We start from the raw sequence: 25112 nt of genomic DNA on the forward strand, positions 1-25112 counted from the left end.
TTGAACTCAATTGAATTTGGAAACTGTTTCATTCAATCAAGAATTTAATCAATACAAACGAATGATTGCTAAGCTAAGGTAGTTCCACGTGAACCTTGCGGTTATATCATATATATAACCCACTCATTTTTTTTTCAGAATTTGACGCTAGGAGGCTGGATCTTCGTATAGAAGCCCAGAGGAAAATTATCATTTTTTGGCGAGCATGCGATGGCAAAATTATGGTATCCTGAATTTTACTGAATCGATGATCGCTGTAATGATTTGGAATCAGGAGTTTCTTTCACTTCTATCGTAATGATCATCTCATCTACATCAAAAACTCGCATATATTTCCGTAATTTGTACCGAAAAAATCACTGAAATATATCACAGATATAATTACAATTATGAAACATCTCTCAAGACATTTGAAAACCGTTCAGTATACGCTGACAATTGCAACTTTTGAAAAGACATCGAATGCTAACAAAGCAACGGCATCACCAAACAATCACAATTTTCCAGGAAAATTGATTTTTTTTTGATTGTGTTTTTGTTGCGTTATTTAATCTCACCATTAACATTCAATGACAGACATATTTGAATGATCTTAACTCATAATAAATAGCACCAGCTAGACAATTTGAGCATAGTCTATACTATATAGTATAGTCTAAACTCTATAATAATACTATATTGGTTCTGCAAATTTTACGTATGAAAAACTGTCAATAGGAATCGTTGAAATGTGTCTCACTTTAGTGCTTGGCCCGGTTTATCTATTTGTTGTTGGCAATAACTCGTTTGATTTGGTCGGAAGTGGGCGGGAGAACGTATGTTGGTTCGATTTCATTGAAATCGATGTAAATGTTACGATGCGGCTCCAGCATCTTGCCAATTTCATGGAACGATGGCCGCTCGTCCGGGTCGGTTCTCCAGCATTTGAGCATCAGCTGGTATAGCTCAGCGGTACAGTTGTCTGGTCGTTCGAGACGCTTACCCTGATACAGGAATGCTAGCAGCTCGTGGTTACTTACTGTTGGATATGGATAGCCACCTGGAATTGGGAAACATAAACTAATGAGAACTAGTCTAGACCGCAATGGATTAGTTTAAAGGGATTGATTACAGCGCGAATCATAAGAAGCATGAATTCTGTGCATCATCGTAATGTGCGTTCGATATATAAAAAAAAATTATAGAAGGTTGTGTTCAAAACACGACCGCATTGTTGACGTAGAACTACGCTGTAGTTTAATTCAAGTCGGTTGTTTATAACTGCGGATATTATTTTATAATGCTACGAAAATTTTGAAATAACCATTCTATCAGTTTGGTCGCCCTGTAATGTTTTTTTGACGTAGGACTACGTCTTACATTAATGGTGCCAAATCAGAAAACAGGTCACGTTTTTATGAAATAAAGTTAATGTTAATAACTATTCTTGCTGCGAACGGATTTTAACGAATCGGAACTTCTCTAAGATTTGTTTGATATGTTATACATTACAATCCCATAGTCTTTATATGGTTTAAATTGTTAAAAATTGGAAGCATTCCCATTTCCCCATACATTTGTTCTGTCCATTTGAGTGCTTTCCCGAACAGAGCTGTTAATAACGAGCAACTTATGCAGCCGCCAGAATAGGAACAGTCGGAGACGAATGAGTCGTTGGATGTAATGTCTCCGTAAATAAAAGAAAAGAAGAAGAAGAAGAATAGAAACAACGAAGGGGGATAGCGAAAAAAGAATATTTGCGAAGCAAGTGAGCTGTCGCTAACGTATAAGTATTGCATCAATGGTCGCTTATTCTGCTCGTTTTGTGTTTTATGTTTTACCCTCGAGCTGTGAACGCTAGCTGTACATGTGAATAGCACACCTTCCATACTTTAAGTTGCCATTCGTATTTGTTCTCGTGCACAACGACATGTTCTGATGCAATACGGTTCTGTTGACGGTTTTGACCGAGAATCGAGTGTCGATTTTTCATAAACGGTCATTCTCGCGTTTCATGTTTCATTTTTATTGCTGCAACTGTGTGCATCTGTTAGACGCGTGTTTGATGCTTGTTGAATGGCGATGAATGGAAGACGCCTCTCGTTAAATACCCAGTGCAATGCGTGCTATGGCAAGAAAGAATCGTTGCTTTTAGAAATGATTCTACAAAACCACACAAGCCATTAAACCTTTTCAGGGTCCCCGGAACTTTTTACTAAAGAGTTATTTATGAACTTTCGTCGTATTCGCAAATAATATCGGAAATGATAAACCAAAAAATTTAAAAAAAAAGGTTACTTAGTCCTACGTCCTAAGTGGTCGTGTCTCGGATACAACCCCTCGATTTTTTTTATTATTGTAGAACCATTTGACGATGATTGTTTGATGATTCATTCTTGTGCTCGCAGAACAATACATGCTCGAGATAAACGCAGCTGTCATCCTTAGTGGAATAAGTTTTGCTACTGGCAAGCGAAATCAAATCACATACAAAATTCCAGAATGATATTAACTTTCTTGGTAACTTAATAAACGAAATAAACTCTATCTGTTAATATCAACAAACTCGAAAAGAGTAGCACTGCACAAATAATTTTTTGGTGCAAAACTTTAACACCTGCTTCATCATAGCGTCAGTTCAATGCATTGATTGAAGAAAACAAACAATGTTAACTGCTTGGAAAAAAGCTAAATATTTGCCTCAGCAGAGATTCATTACTAATACCCTAGCGTAAATATTTCCCTCCCGTTATCTCCCCTTTTTGTTTATATTTAAAATTACGACTGCATAATTTGCAACACCAAACAATCGTCAATCATAGCATAAAAAATAAGACCAACAGATATAGATGGGCTTTCAGCGTTGCGAAGATGCACTATTTTTACATACGGGTAATGAAGCACGCACGTACGCAAACAAATATTCATATATCGATGGCTTGAAGCAATTAAATATTCACACACTTATCCGCGTTTGCGCTCTTCTCAACAGAAGCCCTTTCTGGTAATATTGCCAGTCTAGATTAGCTTAGCTGTCGTCTGTCAGCTGTCATAGCTGACAAAATTCCAGAAAATTTATTTTGTTGGTGAGCTGACGAAAGCCTAACTTGATGATTCCCCACATAATTGTGTAGCTCAAAACATTAATGCAATGGCGTCAGTTTGATGCAATGATTGCAATGCCAGAGACATCAGCGAGTCAGTAATTTGGTCGCGTCCACAGCTCAAACCGATACGAAGACATGTGATGGCGCAAAACAAGGAAGAACAAGCGATATTCATTGCTGTATTCAAATCATAATGAAAGTTTGCCTTTCTTCCTTGCTTGAGACTTTAAACCGTCTCTAACCTTCAAAAACACCCTTGGAAAACTTAATGTGTAATATGATGTAATATGATGGATATGATGGATAATTATTACTCCTCCACCCCCATTGCCTTGAGAAAGGTATTCGATCCCTCACCGTCCAGCTCGCCCAGCAACGATGTTTTTCAGTCGATTTCCTCACGAAGAATGATAGTTTGCCTTCTTCTTTCTTTGTTTTTAAGAGGCTTTAAACTTTGCAGTTCATTCGCCTCTACTGTTTGCCTCAGCGAGATGCACTGTTTATACTCTAGGCAAATATTCCCCTCCGTTCTTCTTCTTTTCCTTAGTTCACGGAGACTTTAAATCTTCTTCTTCTTCTTCTTTTCCTTTGTTTACGGAGACTTTAAATCTAACAATTCATTCGTCTCCGATTTTCTTTTCTACTATTTTTATTATTTTTGTTTCAAATGTTCTATATTTTCTTGAAAAGTTCTGTTTCTTTCAAAAATTCAATTAAGTTATTCTCCTGAGTGTCATCATTACTTAATATGTCCCTTAGGTTCTGTCCAATATTATTCCTAATTCTAGCATCATTCGTATGTTGGCAATCCTGTAGCAAGTGACTTACAGAGATGGGAGCCTCGTTGCAAGAGCATTGAGGTTTTTCTTTATTTCTTTGAAAAAGATATGTATGAGTGACCTTTGTATGGCCGATTCGAAGACGGGTGAGAAGCCGTCTTTCCTTACTGTTGTTTCTGTCATGCCATGGAAGAGTGTTGTTTTTAATTCTTTGAAGAAAAGTTGATCTGCTATTTCTCCAGGCTATGTCCCAACTTTGGCGGATCTGTTGTTTTACCCAAAGTTTCGCATCAGAGCGAGGAATGGGTATATTAGGGGGTTCTTGGGTTCTGCCCCTACCGGCTAATTTGTCGGCGGCAATGTTTCCAGGAATTCCGGTATGACCGGGAACCCAGCAGAAGGTAATATTTTTGTCAGAAGCAGCTTCTTCTATTGCAATGATCCATGGGTGAAGGTTTTTACCTTTTTGAAGAGCCTGGAGACAGCTCGCGGAATCATAAAATACAACAGTAGGAAGAGAATCGTGTGTGCACTCTTGGGTAGCGATTAGAAGCGAAAAAGCTTCTGCGCTAAAAATTGTGCATTGAGGAGGAAGAGAGAAGCTACCAGTGTATTGGTTATCAAAAATTCCACAACCGACACCGTCAGTGCTTACAGAACCATCAGTGTAAACTTGATGTTCAAACTGGAATTTTGTTTCTACGAGGTGATTGAAACATGCCTTTACTTTTGATTGGAGATCTCCTGCACGAACTTCCTCGAGTAAATAAAGGTTGACGTTCGGCGGTTTCACATTCCAATTCCTTTCCATAACCGTCGAATGTACACATATATCGGGAAGATCCTGATTGGTGTGTTCTTTGAATCGGTCCTTCGCCCGAGATATTAATGGGACATCATGGTCGCGGTCAGGAATTGAAAGGTAACGGATAGCTCTATCGGTTACAATCTTCGTAACGAGCCGATCGAATGGTAGCTGCCCACTTTTCGCCATAACAGCGAGAGTGGGACTTGTAACAAAGGCACCGATGGCTATCTTTATTGCCTTATATACCGGTTCGATCGTTTTAAGCGGTTTTTCGCCACCTCTGCTGAAGATGCTTACTCCATAGAGAATTTTTGGAATTAACCAAGCGTTTACTATCCTTAAAAGAGATTTCATTTCATGTCCGGAAACTAGGTTGCCAGAAATTGCCTTCAATAAATTTAATCTGTTTCGGGCTTCTTTTTTGATCGCCTAAGCATGTGGCATGAAACTAAGTTTCTTGTCAAAGGTTACTCCGAGTATTTTAAGAGTTTTGACTGAGGGGATTTGGGTTTCGAAAATTTTGGGGTTGGAAATTTGGAAGTGAGCTTTTGGACTGCATATATGAAGAACTTTAGATTTTTCCGGAGATATTTCGAAATCAAGATTTTGGGCCCAGTCTAGAACGGAATCAATTGCTCTCTGAAGTCTTTTCTTGTTGCTGAAGCAGCGACGCTAACTGAAACTAGCACAATGTCATCTGCATAAACAAGGATTTTTACATTATCAGGAATTTTTGCAAAAAGGGATTGCATAATGACCAAGAAGAGGGTTGGTGATATAACCGAGCCCTGGGGAATTCCATTTTCTTGGATTTTTAGTGAAGATTTTGTGTTGTTGACTATGGTTCTAAAGGTTCTATTTTCTAGGAAACTTTTAATATAAAAACCTAGTCTTCCACGGATCCCCCAGTCGAAGAGACTCCTCAATACTGGGTACCTCCATGCTCTATCAAATGCCTTGCTAAGATCAAGTGAGGCCACATCTGCGTGGTGATCTTTCTCGATAACGTCATGTACAATAGCCTCTAATTCTTCGAGGTGATCTTCTGTGCATTTTCCCGCACGAAAAGCGAACTGTCTTGGATCTAGTAGCTTATTAGACTCTAAGAAGGTCTTTAAGCGTCGATTAACTATCCTTTCTAGAACTTTTCCGACACAACTCAAAAGAGTTATAGGTCGGAAATTGTCAAGAAGATGTTGGTTTTTGTCTGGTTTCGGAAGTGAAACTATCAGACCTTCTTTCCAGCAATTGGGAATATTCCCGCTGGACCATACCTTATTGTAAAGTTTCAATAAGACTTTTTTTCCAAGGTAGGTCAGATTTCTCAACAAAGGATAGCTAATCTCGTCTGGTCCTGCAGAGTCTTCTTTCGCTCTACCAAGTGCCCATTCAAGATCGATGATGGAAAAATCCCTGTTGTAATCAAACTCAGAATCGGAGTTGAAGTCAACGAGTTCATTTTCACATTCGGCTTTTCTGGTTTGGAAAAGACATTTGTAGTTATGGTTGGACGAGGCTTTGGCAAAATGTTCTCCAAAAGCTTCTGCTATTGTTTTACGGTCAATAGTATATTGACCATCAATAAGGAGATTGTATTGGTTTCTTCTCTTTTTGCCGTTTAGCCTTCCAATTTTGCTCCACAACTCTTTTGATGACGTTTGAGGGTTGATGTCTTCGACAAACTTGGCCCAATTGTCCTGTTTGGCTCTGAAAATGGCAGACCTTGTTTCGCTTCGCGCCTTCTGGAATTCCTTCAACAGAATAGGCTTGAGCGGACTGTTTGAGTTGGTGTTCCTCAATTTTCTTAACGCCTTTCTTCTGCATTTAATAGCAGTTCCGACCTCAGGGGTCCACCAAGGGACGCACTTTTTTCCAGGATTTCCACTGGTTCTTGGTATGTGCAATAAAGCAATTTCAAGGATGGTCTGAGAAAAGCTTTCTGCAGACCAATCCTGTCTGGCTAAGAGGCGGTTTTCAGTATCTAACTGGTAACTAGTCCAATCTGCGAATTCAAATTTCCACCTTGGTCTAGTGGGTACTTCCGGAGAAGACTTACCAAGGGAAATAATAATGGGGAAGTGATCACTATTACAGTTGTCGTCATAAACGTTCCATAATAGCTTCGAAACAAGTTGACTAGAAGCGATAGTGAGATCAATGGCGGTTGTGAGACCATTAGAAGAGTGTAATCTGGTATGTTGACCATTATTCAAAATGTGAAGGGAGTGATCAGAAGTGAAATCCTCAATTATCTCTCCTCTTCGATCGAGGTGTGTACTACCCCAAGTATGAGAGTGAGCGTTAAGATCACCCGTAATTATAAATGGGGGGCGAAGCTGGCTCACTAGATGATCCAGTTGACCACCAAGTGTAGCCAAGTCAGCATGATGTGGGATGTACAGACTAACAACTGTAACTGCAATTGGGAATTCAGATAAAATTCCTATTGCTTGCATTGAAGTGTTGAGTTTAAGGAGTTTATGGGGGGACCCGGTTTTAATTGCAATTGCAACCCCGTTTGAAGATGGGGTGGGGCCTTCCTTAAAATATGTTACATAATTTTTTATGTAATCTGAAGAAAAAATACCAGGAGTCATTGTTTCCTGAATACAAAGAATAATGGGATTAATTTCGGAAATTAATAGTTGTAAATCAGTAAGTCTACTTCTGAGATCTCTAACGTTCCATTGGACGGCTAAATTGTTAAAAATTTTCCAATTATTTTTGGTGGGATTGTTAGCCATTTATGAAGAGTTGTTTCTAGCTGGGGCAGATGTACTGTTACCAGAAGTGGATGGCTTTAGCGTCATTTTGTCAAAAGATTGGTCTATTTCCATATTTGTTTTCATTTATGTGTTGCTGGGTCCGATTATAAGTGGTTCTTTATTAGTTTGTTTCGTTTTTGGTGGAGTTTTCATGTGTTCTCTAGTAGGAGTCTTTTTTGCCGGTTGTTGTCCGTTGTCCATTGTTAAATGTCGTTTGTGTTTTTTTATCGTTTTTTGTTCATGTATATGGTGTGTTCTGGTTGTTCAGTGTTAATTCCGATATTAGTATTTTCACGATCGCTTTCTGTGTCCATTTCGGTCAAAGATTTATTAGCACATAGCAAATCAATTTTTTTATTAAGATTTGCCAATTGTTTCTTGAGATCTTCGATCTCGCGATTTTTAATTTCGATGATTTTTTTGAATTCGTCATCTGTTTTGTGTTGAGTTAGCCTTAGTTGCGCTACTCCTGCATAGGTGGTTTTACCGCCTTTTGCAATTTTACGCGCTTCTTCAAACGAGATCCCCTTGACAATATGAAGCCGTTGGACTTCCTTTTCGTCCTGGTAAAATTGGCATTTTCTGTTGAAAGATCCATGCCCATTGTTTTTGCATCTAAGGCAAAAAACTGGTTTGTCGCATTTGGTATCTTTGACAATTTTGTGCTCTTCGCCACAAGTTCCACAAAGTGGTTCGTTTCTTGGGCAACGCAATTTTGTGTGTCCGATATTCCAGCACTTATAACAGAGCATTGGCTCTGGTATAAAAGGTCTGGTTGCCACTCTTAGTAGACCAAATTTTATAAATTGTGGAGGAACAGTACCCAAAACCGTCAATATTAAAGTAGGAAGAGGAATTACTTCACCGTCCTTACCCTTTTTAGTCATACGATGAATTTTCATTACAGTTTGATCGCTTAGTGAAGCCATAAGGTCTTTTTCAGACAATTCTATGGCTTCCCAGCAAGTAACGACGCATTTAGAATAATTGCGCGTTGGATGGTAATTGACATTAATTTTTGTACCGTCAATTAATTCCTTCAGAGAAAGAAGGATTTCAACATGTTCGGGATTTCTCACCTTCAACACGTATCGGTTTTCTTCGGTGTGGGCGTTTTCAATATCTCCCTTCACCGCATCTTGGATGGTTTTCCCAATTATAAACTGGTTCTTTGGAAGTTTACAACCTTCCTCTGCCTGGAGCAAAAGGAAATGTGCTTGCCCGAACTCGCCATTTGGGTCCATAAAAAGTGGAACTGTATAATTATAATTGTTGCGCCTTTTATTTACATCAGGTGGTACCGCGCCACCACTGCTTTTAGCCGCCATAATGACGGCTGGGCTGATCGACCCACTGAGTTTTTAATATGGTATTTATTGATGAGATAAGATAAGAAAAATGGTTTCGCTTACCGCGTACCTGAAGATAACAACCAGTGATTAAACGAGATCTCTGGTTATCGCCGTAGAAACACCTCAATACCACGAAATGAAAAAATAGCCTTCGAAGAGGCCCTCTGGCACTCACTAAACTGGATCACCAATATATTCTCTTCTTTTGGTTTCCTTATAACTTCGCTTATAATTTTCTTTTTCTATTCTTTCTTTTTATTTCAAATTCACTGAGTCTTAATATAGACTTTTGCAGCACTTTTTCTCATTCAAACACAGCACAACACAACGCAGCGCAAATTTGGCGGGAAAACGGCTTCTGAAAATAAAAAGGTAAGAAGAAAACGTTAGTGGGTAAAACTTGAATCAAGCAATACCCGTGTTTAAATCTTACGATTTCACCTTCGTTGCTCGTTATTGACAGCTCTGTTCGGGAAAGCACACAAAGGACAGAACAAATGTATGAGGAAATTGGAATGTTTCCAATTTTCATCAATTTTAACCATATACAGATTATGGGATTGTAATGTATAGCATATCAAACAAATTTTAGAAAATTTCCGATTCGTTTGGTATGTAAATCGCCAAAATCAGTTCGCGGCAAAAATAGTTATTAACGTTAACTTTATTTCATAAAAACGTGACCTGTTTTCTGATTTGGCACCCTTAATGAAAGACGTAGTTCTACGTCAAAATAAATATTGCTGCTGTTGCTGCCAGTGCGGAGGATGACCCGAATGTTTCGATTTCCAGTTAGCGCTCAACTCCCGAGTTGAACAGACGCGTTTCGTGTTCTGCTATCGTCTACGGAAGTCCTTTGCCGGCTATTATTTTTAAAAGTTTTCGAGAGTTTTCGTGTGTTATCGCGATGTCCGCGATGAAACGCCGCGAAAACACATTTCGCATCGATTATGCGAATGTGCCGAAAAAGCCATCGTCAAAGGTAGTTCACCGTTTTGTCGGTGTAACGCTCAATATGAAGCTCGAGGAGATAAAGCGGATTCAGTATAGTCGCAATCTCGGGATCGCTTTCGTTAAAACTACTTCTCTCGAAGTTGCACTAAAAGTAGTAAAAGAGAATGACAACACGCACGAAATTACAGTAGACGGAAAGACATATGTACTACGTCTAAAAATGGAGGATGGAGCGGTAGAAGTAAAAATAATCAATCTTTCCGAAGATGTATCGAATCAAAAGATTGACAAATTCCTCTGTGTATACGGAGAAGTATTATCCATTCGAGAAGAGGTGTGGGACGAGAAGCATTTTTTCCCTGGGCTGCCGCCCGGCGTTCGTATCGTGAGGATGACGGTGAAAAAAATATACCATCCTACGTTACCATCGATGGTGAAACGACACTCATATCATACTATGGTCAGCAACAAACCTGCCGACATTGCAGTGAATTTATTCACAACGGCGTTTCGTGTATGCAGAACAAAAAGTTACTTGTCCAAAAACTGGCAGCGAACAGCTCATCGTATGCAGACGTTGCTAAAAACACAAAACCCCAACGTACGAAACCATTAACTCCACAATCCCGGGCTGCGAAGGCGACAAAAGCAGCAGAAACAACACAAACAGCATCAACAGATACAGACATGTCTACAAGCAGCACAATGCCTCCTCCTGTTGTTTTAGTTCAGCGCGAGAATTTCGATGACATCGCTATACCCACAAATGTGCAAAAGACCACGAAAACGAAAACGAGCCATGGACCAAAGTTATTCGCAAATCACATTTGCAGAGGAAAACGAACGGGAATGAGACAGACTCATCTACATGTAGCAGAGATGATGGCGATGACCTGCAGGACAATGACCTCTCCTGAAATAAGTATCTTCACCAGTTACAATATTGCTACCGTAAACGTAAACACGATCACGAACACCACAAAAATTAAAGCATTTCGAACCTTCATCTGAACAATGGAGCTTGACATCGTGTTCATTCAAGAAATAGAAAACGAGCAAATTACTCTCCCTGGCTACAACGTCATAGCTAATGTTGATCACATGAGAAGGGGCACCGCCATCGCGTTGAAAGACGTCCGGCTCGGCTCATCGTGCCCAGAGAGAACGATTTGTCAATGATACGATCGCCTTCTACCTTCGTCATCGTACCGATCATGTTATTTTGGCTGGTGACTTCAACTGCGTCATACGGCAATGTGATTCAACGGGATACACCATGAGTCCCTCTCTTCAGAGTACCGTCCAACAGCTACAGCTGCATGATGTGTGGCTTAAACTGCGCAGGAATGACGTCGGACATACTTATATCACGTCTAACTCCTCCTCACGCCTAGATCGTATATATGTAAGCAGAGGTCTGTGTAAACAATTACGAAATGTACATACACATGCATGCTCGTTTTCTGATCACATGGCATTAACATCACGGATATGTCTACCAAACCTCGGACAACCTCACGGGCGTGGTTTTTGGTCACTTCGACCTCATCTCCTCACCAACGAGAACATAACGGAGCTCCAGACACGATGGCAATTCTGGACACGCCAAAGGCGTAACTATGGTAGCTGGATGGAATGGTGGCTGTTATACGGAAATCCAAAACTAACCAGCTTCTTCAAATGGAAATCAAAACAAGTTCATGACGAGTTTCATCACGCGCAGCAAACGCTGTATACGCAGCTACGACGGGCATACGACAGCTATTACAAAAATCCGGGAATGCTAGTAAATATCAACCGCCTCAAGGGAGAAATGCTCGCTCTGCAACGACGGTTTACACAAGCTTTCGTTCGTATCCATGAGCAAATAGTGGCAGGAGAGTCTCTATCGATTTTCCATCTCGGCGAAAGGAGAAGAAAACGGACAATGATAACACGACTAGATGTCGATCATGGTGAAGTAATTGACGATTCACGACGCATATAAGCCCATGTGCTCCAATATTTCTCCGAGTTATATACGGAGACAGTTAGAGAAATAGAACAACCCGAACACTTTCAGTGTGTCCGAATGATCCCAGAAAATGATGCGCCAAACGCGGCGTGTATGGATGCTATCACAACAGCTGATATTTGGAGCGCAATTGAATCGAGCGCCTCCAAAAAATCGCCAGGGCCAGATGGAATTCCGAAAGAATTCTACCTACGAGCTTTCGACGTTATTCACCGAGAATTAAATTTCATTTTAAATGAAGCGCTAGCGTCTAATTTTCCATCAAAGTTTGTGGACGGTGTAATTGTCCTTGTTAAAAAACAGGAAGTGGGTTATATCTATGGTATAACCGCAAGGGTGACGTAGGACTATCGTTGATTTAGAGATCATTTGTTTGAAGTTGAATCTAAATCCATTCTGAATGAATGAATAAATGAATATTTGGGGGACTTCGAAAACGAGAGCGTTACGTTGGAGGCACAAGGTTTTATGCATCCAATATAGGATACGAAAAACCTTGTTCTGAAGAATAATCTTCAGAAGTTTTCCTGCTGACTGCACATGATTGACAAATCACAAACCCAAATGTATTATATGGATATTTTATGGATAGAAAACATTAAAATAAACTCTTTCACGTGAATGTATTTTTAAATTCCCAGAGGAACTGGCAGATTATTTTCAGTAACGATTGGATATTTCCACATTATCCTCGATACTGGAAGCCCATCAGTGGTTAATGCTAGCTCGATAACCATCTGTTAATAGCACTTGAATGAAACATATTTGGTCACAGTGTTACATGGATAGAAAACATTCAAATAAACTCTTTCACATGATTGTATTTTTAAATTCCCAGAGGAACTGGCAGATCATTTTCCGGATCTTTCTCGATGCTGAATGGCACCCAAACGGAAAGAATTCCGCGCGTGTATGTGCGTGTTTAGCGGCTGCTTAGAGTTCTTTCCGGGGAACCGTTTGTGGCATCACTCTCCTCCTGATGGATTCTCTTCTGGCCTAAGGTGCACAAACAGGCTCTTGGTGACACCGTTCATACGCGCTTTCATGATAAACGAAAAGCTTCACCACAACAGCGACAACATGCTCCAATAGCTGTTCAATTATAATTGAGTGGATTTCCGAGCGGCGCTCGCTTATATACCGATTGGTGATTTCAATAGCCTGTTTTGAAAGCAATTTTAAGACTATTGAAACAAGTTTTAGGATCAAAAAGTAACAAGTACAGAACGCGTAGACATTTTATCTTTCGAATGAAATGTTTATCATACCATTTCTTTCAGTTGTTTAGGAGCTATTAACGCTCAAAATCTCGGTCTCCGGCGTAACGCTTTCGTTTTCGAAACTTTGATTTTACACCTCGGTATAGAAATGAAAGACGTAGTCCTACGTGAAAAAGAGGATCTGGAGACACTGTTAGCTCATACAGACCTATCTCCCTACTCAATTTTGACTACAAGCTCCTCTCCCGTATCTTGAAGGTGCGTTTAGAGAACATAATGACAGCACACAACATTCTCACCAACGCCCAAATATGTTCTAATGCGGACAATAACATCTTCCAAGCCACACTGGCTCTCAAAGACAGAATCGCGTTATTAACCGCACGAAAACAGAAGGGTAAGCTTGTATCGTTCGATCTGGACCATGCTTTCGATCGAGTGAGACACTCGTTCCTCTTCGGAAACATGCGTTCACTCGGCATAAACAGTCAGGTCGTAGAACTGCTTAGACGAATCGCAGCACTATCTTCTTCTCGCCTGCTGATAAACGGACGCATGACAGCATCTTTTCCCATCGAACGATCTGTGAGACAAGGAGATCCAATCTCGATGCATTTATTTGTGTTGTATCTACATCCTCTGTTGGTTTAGCTTGAGCGTGTGTGCGATAACGACTTGATAGTGGCCTATGCGGACGATATCAGCGTTGTCGTCACATCTGTGAGAAAAATTGAACAAATGCTTGATTTGTTTCGTCGGTTTGGAAGAGTATCGGGCGCTGTGCTCAACCTGAATAAAAAAGACGGGTGGGTAATGTCGGGGACATAACCGGAGTGACGTAGGACTATACAAAGGGGACAGCTTTTGCTAAATATATATTTTAAATATATTGTTTTATTTTCTTCTCCTACGTGAATACCGACCTATCTACCTGAAAAATGGATTAGTTTACTGTTTACTCTTTATGAACATGTTGGCGGTTCTGAAAAGAACCTTTTGTGTTGTGTTTTTGCTTTTTTTTACCAACTTTCTCAATTTTTTCTCACTATCTCATAGTTGATTCTTGATTTTTGTCTGAAGGCTTTGTACTTATTAAATGTTCAACGCCGGGCATCTTTTGGCGTATGCACATATCGTACAATCAAAATGATGGCTGTGATAGGGAATGCATAGGTGGTCATCAGCTCATTCACTATCATATATTTCACTATTGAGCACATTACCGTATCTTAAACTGTGGTTTCGTAGACGAATGAATTGTAAGATTTGTATCTCCGCAAACAAAGTAAATACGAGGGTCACTATTTATATTTCGGGAATAGGAACAAAAACAAATAGTTAAGCTGCGAATATATTTTTATTGTTTTTCAAAGTACTCGCCACGATGATCGATACACTTTTGCATGCGCCTCAACCAATTTTCAAAGCATTTATTCCAATCGACACGAGCCTTTTTTTTGAGCGATTGTCAAATTATGTGGGATCCAACGTGAACATAATTTTCCCACAACTAAGTGTTCATGTAAAATCGCATATATGCTGGTGGAACTAATGCTTAGAGATGCCTCAATCTCACATGACGGTTACATGACGATCTTGCTTAATCATTTCGTGCACAGCATCGATGTTTTCTGGCACTACAGTCGATTTTGGACGACCTTCACGAAACTCGTCGGATAGCGAACTACGACCACGATTGAATTCACTATACCAGCGATACACAGCGGTTTTTGATGGAGCTTCATCGCCAAAAGTCAAATTAAGTTGATTGACGCGCTCTTGTTGTGATAATCCACGTCGAAAGTCGTAAAAAATTATCGCACGAAAATGTTCACGATTCAGTTCCATTTTTTTGCCGAGACCAAACTTTCAACTAAATATAAAATGAACAAATAGCGTCCGTATGACCAAATGTTCTGAGTACGTATATCGTCAAAAATGTCAAACTTTACGATGGAACCGTCAGATGGACTCACATGACATCAGTGTTGCCAATTCCCGAAATATAAATAGTGACCCTCGTAGAAATGAAAAAGAACTGAGATTTTGGAGACGAACTCTACGATCTGTCGAGAATTAAACGAGCTATAAGCGTTCTTAAAAACCAACAGTAAATTAACACAGGATTAAAGTCCTTTAAAATAAGAACAGAGCAGCAGGAAATACATAGCTCATCATGTTGCTCCTTAGTTATGTTTCTATACAATGCAGATGTAACGTCAGTCAATTTTCAACATCAGTTATCAACCAAAGAAAGCAGTTGTTGCTACCGAGAAAATTCGTCAATGCCATCCTGCATACAATGTGTTGTAATTTGAAGCCACTTTTAATTCGGAAACCATGCATGGGTTTGTGAAAACTGAATGATCAATCAGTTTATATTATATGTCACATTATGTCACTTTAGAATGCTTTGGTATTGTGAAAACTTTTAATAAGTCTTCTTTGAAAGGTTTAATGGCCCTGAAAAGCGCCGTGTTTTACGGTGGCTGGTTTTGCCACCAAAGCAGTCTGTATAAACAAACTTTTTCCTTCATCTACCTGCTGCCGTTTTGCGATTGCGTTTGCCACTCGCTGAAACTAGTTGTTGCCACCGAACCGAATGTGCTCTGTTCTGTAGACGGGTTTCTTATTGTCGTGAGCAGTTTTGCAATCCAACTCGAGCACTCCGGCGGCCGAAATTCTATAACCGCTTAGGGTATATTGTGATGTGAAACGATGCCATACAACCACACTGACTGAATGACGGCGCCAGTGGTTGTATGGTTAGCGTAACAGCCTCACAATCCGATCGGCCTGGGTTCAATCCCAGCTGGCGTCGTTGGGATTTTCTGAGGCGAAAAATCTCTGGTTACGTCTTCCTTCGGAGCGGAAGTAAAAGAAGTTGGCCCGGCTCATGAGTTGTTGAGTCTGATAGGTAGGAACAGGTGGAGTCGCCTCCCTGATGTCGGTGATTGGCACTAAAGTGGCGGAAATAGGCCGACCAAAAATAAGCGAAGATAATAAAAAAACCACACTGATTTACGTTTTGAAAAAGAATGATATATTTTTCGGCGGATCCGCGCGTTTTGTACTTTAATCTAAAGAGTTTATTGTTCTGTTATCATTCGATATCCCCATCTTGTTCGGCTAAACCTTCCTGTTTAGCGATTGCGTTTACCACTCGCCACATATTTCACAGTTGGAAAATTTCTTCCCATCCAGCTTGTGACATGTTGTACAGTAAATTACATTTAATGCGACGTGCCGAAGCACCGCTCAGTGTCGCATTGGAGGCGATTTTAACCTGTAATTGAATTTTGCATTTGTGATGACAGTGGTACAGTGTCGACTTTCAATGTGGGTTCATAATTTGGACCCTGCACTCTATGTTTACAAAAATGTCCAACTAAATATGTCGCATTACATGACCGTCCAATTAGCTAAATGTCGAACTAAATGTAAATTACTGTACTTTCAATCTGGAAACAATTTAAGAATTGGTGAAAATTGAATAATCGGAAAAGTCCCCAACCATCAATAAGCTCAGAACAACTGCCAAATTCTCATACTCATCATATCCTGAAAAACAGGATTATGAAAAAATCAATTTGTGTTTTATTATTATTTTGGATATTGTTTTAGAAAGCATTGAACTGTATTTCGTAAACTCTTTTTTGAAAGGTTTAATGGCCCTGATAAGCGCCGTGTTTTATGGAATGGTTCCAATTTAGAAAACTTAGTACTCGTGGTTTTGAAAAAAAACCATTTCGAACGCCCTCGATGCCGCCTTGTTCTGGATTTGCCACCAAAACAGTTTGTATAAACAACAAACTTTTTTTCTTCTGCGTCTGCCTGTTGAGGTATTGATGTCCACCGAACCAAAGCGCGAGCAGTTTTGCCAGCCAACTCGATCACTTCGGCAGCCGAAACTCTATAACGGCTGCTAGGTGGACTGGTGCACTGATACTAACGCGCTCGGCCTAGCTACCCTTGCGGAGCAATTGGCGAATACACCTACGGGAAACTGCAGTCCAACACGGTTCGAGCGGGATTTTGCCTTTCCTTTCACTTTTCCTCCTTTGCCATGTCCAGACATGGCTGCTTGTGTTAGTTTGATGATGTGATGTGATGCGAAACGATGTGGTGTACGGTTTGAATGAGAATGATCGTTACGGAAGGAAGGAAGAAAGGTATTGTATTATAGAGACTTTAAACTTTTGCAGTTCATTCGTCTCTAGCCTTGAGAAAGACCCTTTGAAAACTCTACTCTACTCTACTCCAGCGCTACCACCTCCGCCCTCTTGCCTTGAGAAAGGCACTCGATCCCTCGCCGTCCAGCTCGTCCAGCAACGATGTTGTCCAGTCGGTGTCCACACAAAGAATGATCGTTACGGCAGCGGAGCGGGGATTTTCAAGCCGACTGGCTGGCTCGAGAATTACGCATGTGTGAGACTGCGACCAATGTTTCGTTCATTTTTTTCTTTTTCCTTTCCAATCGTGCTTCATTGTATTTCGCTGCTGCTGTGGTTGCCCGTTTTGGTCGGTACGATTTGAGGAGCACAAAATGGACCAATCAAAAATGGGCACATAGTGCATTTGGACAATGCTTGATGTTTCACAATTATTCAATTATTTATCTCAAGAAAAATGAAATGTTATTCGTTATGATAGATGCGTAGATATATTTCCTATCAATTGATGAAAAAACCTTTGCGATCTATTGAGAAATGCTCGAGTTATAAGCGTTCCAAATCTTGCATTTTTTCCTACTTGTTCAGTGCCTAGATTTCCATTTCACCCCCTATATCTTCCGGTTAGACGTAGTCCTACGTCAAAACGACGTCGATTAATGTCGGCTTCATGAATGAAAATACGATTCAAGTGGACTGGTTGAGAACGGAGGACAGTATCAAAATTCTGGGCGTTATCTTTGCTAACTCGCTACGAATTATGATCAATCTCAACTGGAATACGTTGATAGGCAAAATAGCTCACCAGGTACGGCTACATTCTTTGCGCTCGCTCACTCTTCATCAGAAGGTGATACTCCTCAACACCTTCGTTACTTCTAAAGTATGGTATCTGTCATCGATTCTGCCATTGTACAGTATGCATTCAGCAAAAATAACTGCCACTATGGGGATACTACTATGGAACAGACATCCAGCACGCGTTCCGATGCAACAGTTGGCAAGACCACGAAAACAAGGAGCTACCGGCGCTAAAGTGTAAAGCACTACTAATCAATCGCCAACTTCAAGAGATCGGTTCCACTCCCTACTATGCCTCCTCCATAACTCAAGCAAATCCCCGCCTTCCCCCACCGAACCTTCCCTGCGTAAAAACTGTCCTGCAAACATTTCCACGTTTGCCTCCCCAGATTCAACTGAATCCTTCCTCCGATCAAATTCACCGTTTGTTTATCGATCAGACAGCCAAGCCAAGAGTGGACGGCATCCCACAGTGAATTGGATGTGCGTGTGGATCAATATTGGAAGCAACAAACTGTCTTCAGCCCAGCGTATTAATTGGTATCTATTAGTAAACGAAAAAATGCAGCATCGTGTTCTGTGGCACACAATTGGACGAGTTGATAACGAACAATGCCTACACTGCAACGCTGCACGTGAAACACTCAAACACAAACTGAGTGAATGTCCACGAGTATCAGCGGCATGGACGCTTCTTCAAAGAATAGTAGCAGCGACACTTAACGGCAGAAGGAGACTTATATTCGACGACTTAATACAACCAATTTTAGGAGGTATGAGTGGAGAAATTATGAAACTTTTCATAAACTATGTAATGTTTATCATGAACTGCGATAATGTGATAGATGTTGGAGAACTGAATTTTCATTTATGTATTGAATTTTAAAATCAATTATGTAAATAGCTTTGACAAAACAACGAAATATACTTGATTTACACAATTTTGGCATTTGGACTTGCACCTACATCCATATAAAGTCCAACTGGTACAAAAATTAGAGCGTGGTGACCATGGAATGCGTCGGGCATTCGTCGATTGGGTGAACGAACAACAGCATCAAAATGCTGAATTTTCGCATCAAATTTTCTTCAGCGATGAAGCACATTTCGAGCTCGGTGGCTATGTGAATACCCAAAATTTCCGTATATGGAGCTCAGAAAATCCACACGTGATTGTTGAGAGGCCATTGCATCCGCCAAAAGTCACTGTTTGGTGCGCATTATGGTCATCGGGCCGTATTTCTTTGAAAATGAGGACGGAGAGACGGTAACTGTGAATGGTGAGCGCTATGGCCGCATGCTAACCGATTTTGACGTAGGATTACGTCTTTCGGGAACATATTGGGGTACAAATTGAAAATCGAAAATCGAGCGCATCGTGAAAATTGTCCAATTTCAAATGCTTATTGCTCAGTTATTTCATGATGGATTAATGAGATTTTTGCGTCAATCAATTTCGGCATTCCATAACAATTTTTTACATTGAATAAAATAGTATATGTCATGAAACTAACTATCGAACAATTGAAAAATCCCAACCCTTATCTTAACGGAAATACCTACTTTTGATTGGTCGAAATGTACGACACATGCGGCGAGTCCCTAACAGAGACATCAAAACCAAGCTGCCTGGGGGAAATCGGAATTGCAAACACATGAAAGTAGGGGGAGCTTTTGTTCCCATCGAAATATGTTCCCTTACAGAGACATCAAAACCAAGCTGCTTGGGGGAAATCGACATTGCAGATACATGAAAGTAGGGGGAGCTTTTTTTCCCACTGACATGTATTCCCTAAGTAGATTTCTAATCCAAGGTGTCTGAGGGTAATCAGCATGTAAATACCCTCGTGGCCGATAGTTTAACTAACGACGCGCACAAATGGATAGTGCTCATTGTAACTAGTGTGGGCATTGCTGATTGCATACGTGCTGGCGAATAAGTTGGGAGCGATGAACGAGTGTTTTTTTGTTATTTTCGTTCCAGTAAGAATCTTTCGATGGGTTGATTGAAGAATGATGTTTCAATGAACTGAATAGAACTTATGCTTGATAGAATTAAATAAAATTTAAATTTAGAATTTTTATGTTGGTTGCTTCGTGAAATTTCATATCAATGACCGATCATGTATTGTAAAATTTTTAACACAACTGTAAAAGTAAAATTGTATATGGTAGCTATTGTGTTAAAATGACTTGAAATATGAAACGATTTTTTTTCTCCCAAGGAAAGTTCATGCGACGAACAAAATTGGAAAAATGAAGGAATATTCGAAAAAGGCATTTCACATATGCTCTACATATCGTATTGGGTGCTGTTAGCCTAATTGAAATTTGCATTGAGGCAAGTAAAGGGTGTGTCACATCAAATTGCATCACGGAAAAAACGCTGTAGAAATTTAATTTTTAGGAATTATATCTTCAGCTTTCGCTTATAATCAGATAAGAGTGTATAGATCACGTTGGCCATGCTTCACTGTCAATTTTTCGTAAATTTGGAAAAATGTCGTCGAACGAAAAAGAGCGTCGTGAATTAATCCTGTGCACTCATTTCGAGAATCCGGAGTTGTCACATCGGGACATCGGTAAGATGCTGGTAATCGTCCAATCCACGGTCAGCAGAGTACTAAAACGATACTTCGAGAACCTAACCATCGATCGGAAGGTGAAGAACGGCAAAAATGGATGCTCCGTCAGTGAAAAAGATCACAAGCGCGTAGTTAAGCAGTTTAGACGTGATCCGAGAAGTTCGGTCCGGGATGTCGCCAATAAGCTGAATTTGTCAAGTTCATTCGTCCAGCGGACCAAGCAGCGGGAGGGCCTGCGTACATACAAGGTTCAGAAGGCTCCCAACCGCGACGAAAGGCAAAACATGGTGGGGAAGACCCGAGCCCGGAAGCTGTACACCGAAATGCTGACGAAGCCGCATTGCCTGGTAATGGACGACGAAACCTACGTCAAAGCGGACTTTCGTCAGCTGCCGGGCCTGTTGTTCTTCTCCGCAGAGGACAAATTCAGCGTTCCGGAGGAATTTTGCAAGCAGAAACTATCCAAGTTTGCCAAAAAGTACATGGTGTGGCAAGCGTGATGACCGGCACGGTAAACGGGCAGGTTTACCTTAAGGAGTGCATACAGAAGCGCTTACTACCACTATTGAAGCAGCACGAGGGCCCGACCATCTTCTGGCTGGAGCTCGCTTCGTGCCACTATTCAAAGGACGCGTTGGAGTGGTACGAAGCCAACGGGGTCACCTTTGTGCCAAAGGAAATGAACCCGCCCAACGCGCCGGAGCTTCGCCCAATAGGGAAATATTGGGCGATTATGAAGCAGGCCCTCCGGAAGAACCCAAAAGTTGTCAAATCGGAGGCAGACTTCAAGAGAAAATGGATTTCTGTTCAAAAAAGACGGGTGGGTAATGTCGGGGACATAACCGGAGTGACGTAGGACTATACAAAGCGGACAGCTTTTGTTAAATATATATTTTAAATATATTGTTTTATTTTCTTCTCCTACGGGAATACCTACCTATCTACCTGAAAAATGGATTAGTTTACTGTTTACTCTTTATGAATATGTTGATGGTTCTGAAAAGAACCTTTGGTGTTGTGTTTTTGTTATCACTCGATATTCCCATCTTGTTCGGTTAAACCTTCCTGTTTAGCTATTGCGTTTGCCACTCGCCACAGCTTTCACAGTTGGAAAATTTCTTCCCATCCAGCTTGTGACATGTTGTTCAGTAAATTACCTTTAATGCGACGTGCCGGAGAAACACTTTGCCACTCACTGAAACTAATTGTTGCCTTGATGAGCGCCGAACCGAAGCTGCTCTGTTCTTGATGCGGGTTTTCTGATTGTCGTGAGCAGCTTTGCAAGCCAACTCGAGCACTCCGACGGCCGAAACTCTATAATCGCTGTTAGGTATACTGGGTGCTCCGGCACCAATCCGTTCGGCCTAGTTACCCTTGCGGAGCAATCAGTGAATGTGACCAACAGGGAACTGGAGACCTGCACGGTTCGAGTGAGACTTTGCCTTTCCCTTAACTTGTCCTCCTTTGTTACGTCCACGATGCCGATGCCGTACAACCACACGGGTTTACGGTTTGAAAGAAAATAAGATATTTTTTTGGGGTCCGCGTGTTTTATACTCTAGCGGTACACACCCACAGGATAGAGACAAATCGGCAGACTCAGCCAGAGGGGCGAGTCCAACGAGACGAACGAATGAGCGTTAAAAGGGAGCCATGGCAAAAAAATACATTCATTACGATTTGTTCGCTCGTTGGATTCACATGCAGGCTAAAAAGGGTCCTTTTCAGGATCACAAAATTATCTTCAATCTAAAGAGTTTATTGTTTTGTTATCACTCGATTTCTCCATCTTGTTCGGCTAAACCTTCCTGTTTAGCGATTTGTTGCCACTCGCCACAGCTTTCACAGTTGGAAAATTTCTTCCCATCCAGCTTTGTGACATGTTGTACAGTAAATTACATTCAATGCGACGTGCCGAAGCGCCACTCAGTGTCGCATTGGAGGCGATTTTAACCTGTAATTGAACATTTGCGATGACAGTGGTACAGTGTCGACTTTCAATGTGGGGTCATAATTTGGATCTCTATGTTTACAAAAATGTCCAACTAAATAAGTCGCATTACATGTCCGTCCTATTAGCTAAATGTCGAACTAATTGTAAATTACTGTACTTTCAATCTGGAAACAATTTAAGAATTGGTGAAAATTGAATAATCGGGAAAGTCCCCAACCATTAATAAGCTCAGAACAATTGCCAAATTCACATACTCATCAGATCCTGGCAAACAAATTATGAAAAAATCAATTTGTGTTTTATTATTATTTTGGATAATGTTTTAGAAAGCATTGAACTGTATTTCCTAAACTCTTTTTTGGAAGGTTTAATGGCCCTGAAAAGCGCCTTGTTTTATGGAATGGTTCCAATTTAGAAAACTTAGTACTCGTGGTTTTGAAAAAAACCATTTCGAACGCCCTGGATGCCGCCTTGTTCTGGATTTGCCACCATAGCAGTTTGTATAAAGAACAAACTTTTTTCTTCTGCTACCTGATGCCGTTTTGCGATTGCGTTTGCCACTCGCCACTCGCTGCACCTGCCTGTTGTCTTGATGTCCACCGAACCGAATGTGTTCTGTTCCGAATGTGGGTTTTCTTATCGTCGCGAGCAGCTTTGCCAGCTAACTCGATCACTTCGGCGGCCAAAACTATATAACGCCGGCTAGGTGGACTGGTGCACTGGTACTAACGCGCTCGGTCTAGCTACCCTTGCGGGGAACTCCAAATCAACACGGTTCGAGCGGGATTTTGCCTTTCCCTTCACTTTTCCTCCTTTACCATGTCCAGACATGGCTGCTTGGGTTGGTTTGTTGATGTATTGTGATGCGAACCGATGTGGTGTACGGTTTGAATGAGAATGATCGTTACGGCAGCGGAGCGGGGATTTTTAAGCTGACTGGCTGGCTCGAGAATTACGCATGTGTGAGACTGCGACCAATGTTTCGTTCATTTTTTTTCTTTTTCCTTTCCAATCGTGCTTCATTCTATTTCGCTGCTGCTCTGGTTGCCCGTTTTGGTCGGTACGATTTGAGGAACACAAAATGGACCAATCAAAAATGGGCACATAGGGCATTTTGACAATGCTTGATATTTCACAATTATTCAATTATTTATCTCAAGAAAAATGAAATGTCATTCGTTATGATAGATGCGTAGATATATTTCCTATCAATTGATGCAAAAAATTTTGCGATCTGTTGAGAAATGCTCGAGTTGTAAGCGTTCCAAATCTTGCATTTTTTCTTACTTGTTCAGTGCCTAGATTTCCATTTCACCCCCTATATCTTCCGGTTAGACGTAGTCCTACGTCAAAAAACTACAACCTGACGTTGTACAGAACCTTATGGACGGGGTAAAGAGGAAGGTGCGAGCATACGGGCTTGGGCTCGAAGTATGAATAAAAAGAAAATGCAAAAAGTTGTTTAATAGTTTTTATTTTACTGTCTAAAATTTTCAAATAGATCGGTCTACTGGGCGAATTTCTACAGCGTTTTTTCCGTGATGCAATTTGATGTGACACACCCTTTAGCATCGTGTTCCGTTGGATTTAAAGCGAAAAGGAAATGGGTTGTATAAACACTCAGAAAATAAAAAAATATATAAATGAAATTACCTTTTCCATTTCAAATATATTTTCTCTATACTAAAGTAACAGTTCATTTCTGGTGAGAAAACTTGTGTTCGATAATGATAATTATCTTATATTACATTGTTGAGCTTTTTTTTCTTAATTCCATCTATACATAACATAGGAGCCATCTCGTCCAGGACCACAGAGGGCGTCTTTAGTACGTGATACGCACCATCTAATGACTAATAACCATCTTTCTAGCATTATCACTCGGTTATGGACACTGGTGGAGTGAACAAACAATACCTAACAACCAGATAAAACGGACCCAAATCATTATCGAAGAGTTTAACAATGTAATTCTTCAAACATATCAAAAATCAGCATGCAGCAGATAGCCTAACGGAATCCTACGTCAACTATGCGGTCGTGTCTTGAACACAACCCTCCTGTGACTTTTTTTGCAACAAATCGAAGATATGGATACGGATGACATGTGGTTTCAGCAGGACGGCGCCACGTGCCACACAACACGACCGAACATGGCCATATTGCGAACGAAATTTGAGGGACGCATAATTTCGCGTTTTCGTGATGCCAATTGGCCGTCCAGATCATGCGATTTGAACCCGCTAGACTTTTTTTTGTGGGGTTATGCGAAAGACCGTGTCTATGCCAACTCTCCGCAAACTCTTGAGCATTTGAAAGACAACATTCGTGAAGTTATGACCGAGATACCGCCCCATATGTGCCGAAAAGTCATCGAAAATTACCTGTTCCGTGTGCGAGGAAGCCCTAGGTGGACATTTGAATGATGTTGTATTTCACACATAATGGCATAAACCAAACTTTAGTTTGAAATAAAAGTTTCATCGAAATTCGAATTCTAAGTGTGTTTTATTTCAATTTACTTTCGGAATTTAAAGTTGGGAAACCCTCTACATATAATTTTCATTCGGTTCATTGAAGAGCTTCTCACACGGACAGCTGCATCCGGTCTGCTCACGCGTG

General features: G+C 40.7%; 1 protein-coding gene across 3 annotated transcripts in view; it reads right to left on the reverse strand.

The window, feature by feature from the left end:
* Positions 1-354: 354 nt before the first annotated feature.
* LOC129778132 (platelet-derived growth factor receptor alpha) overlaps positions 355-25112 on the reverse strand; it is a 268265-nt gene continuing 243507 nt past the window's right edge. For all 3 annotated transcript variants that reach the window (XM_055784844.1, XM_055784842.1, XM_055784843.1), the window contains one exon: positions 355-1039. In XM_055784844.1, coding sequence (XP_055640819.1) covers positions 762-1039 — 278 coding nt within the window. In that variant the 3' untranslated portion in view covers positions 355-761. The remainder of the gene's footprint in view (positions 1040-25112) is intronic.

Source organism: Toxorhynchites rutilus, chromosome 3 (assembly GCF_029784135.1).
Source record: "Toxorhynchites rutilus septentrionalis strain SRP chromosome 3, ASM2978413v1, whole genome shotgun sequence".
In the NCBI taxonomy this organism is placed as follows: Eukaryota; Metazoa; Arthropoda; class Insecta; order Diptera; family Culicidae; genus Toxorhynchites; species Toxorhynchites rutilus.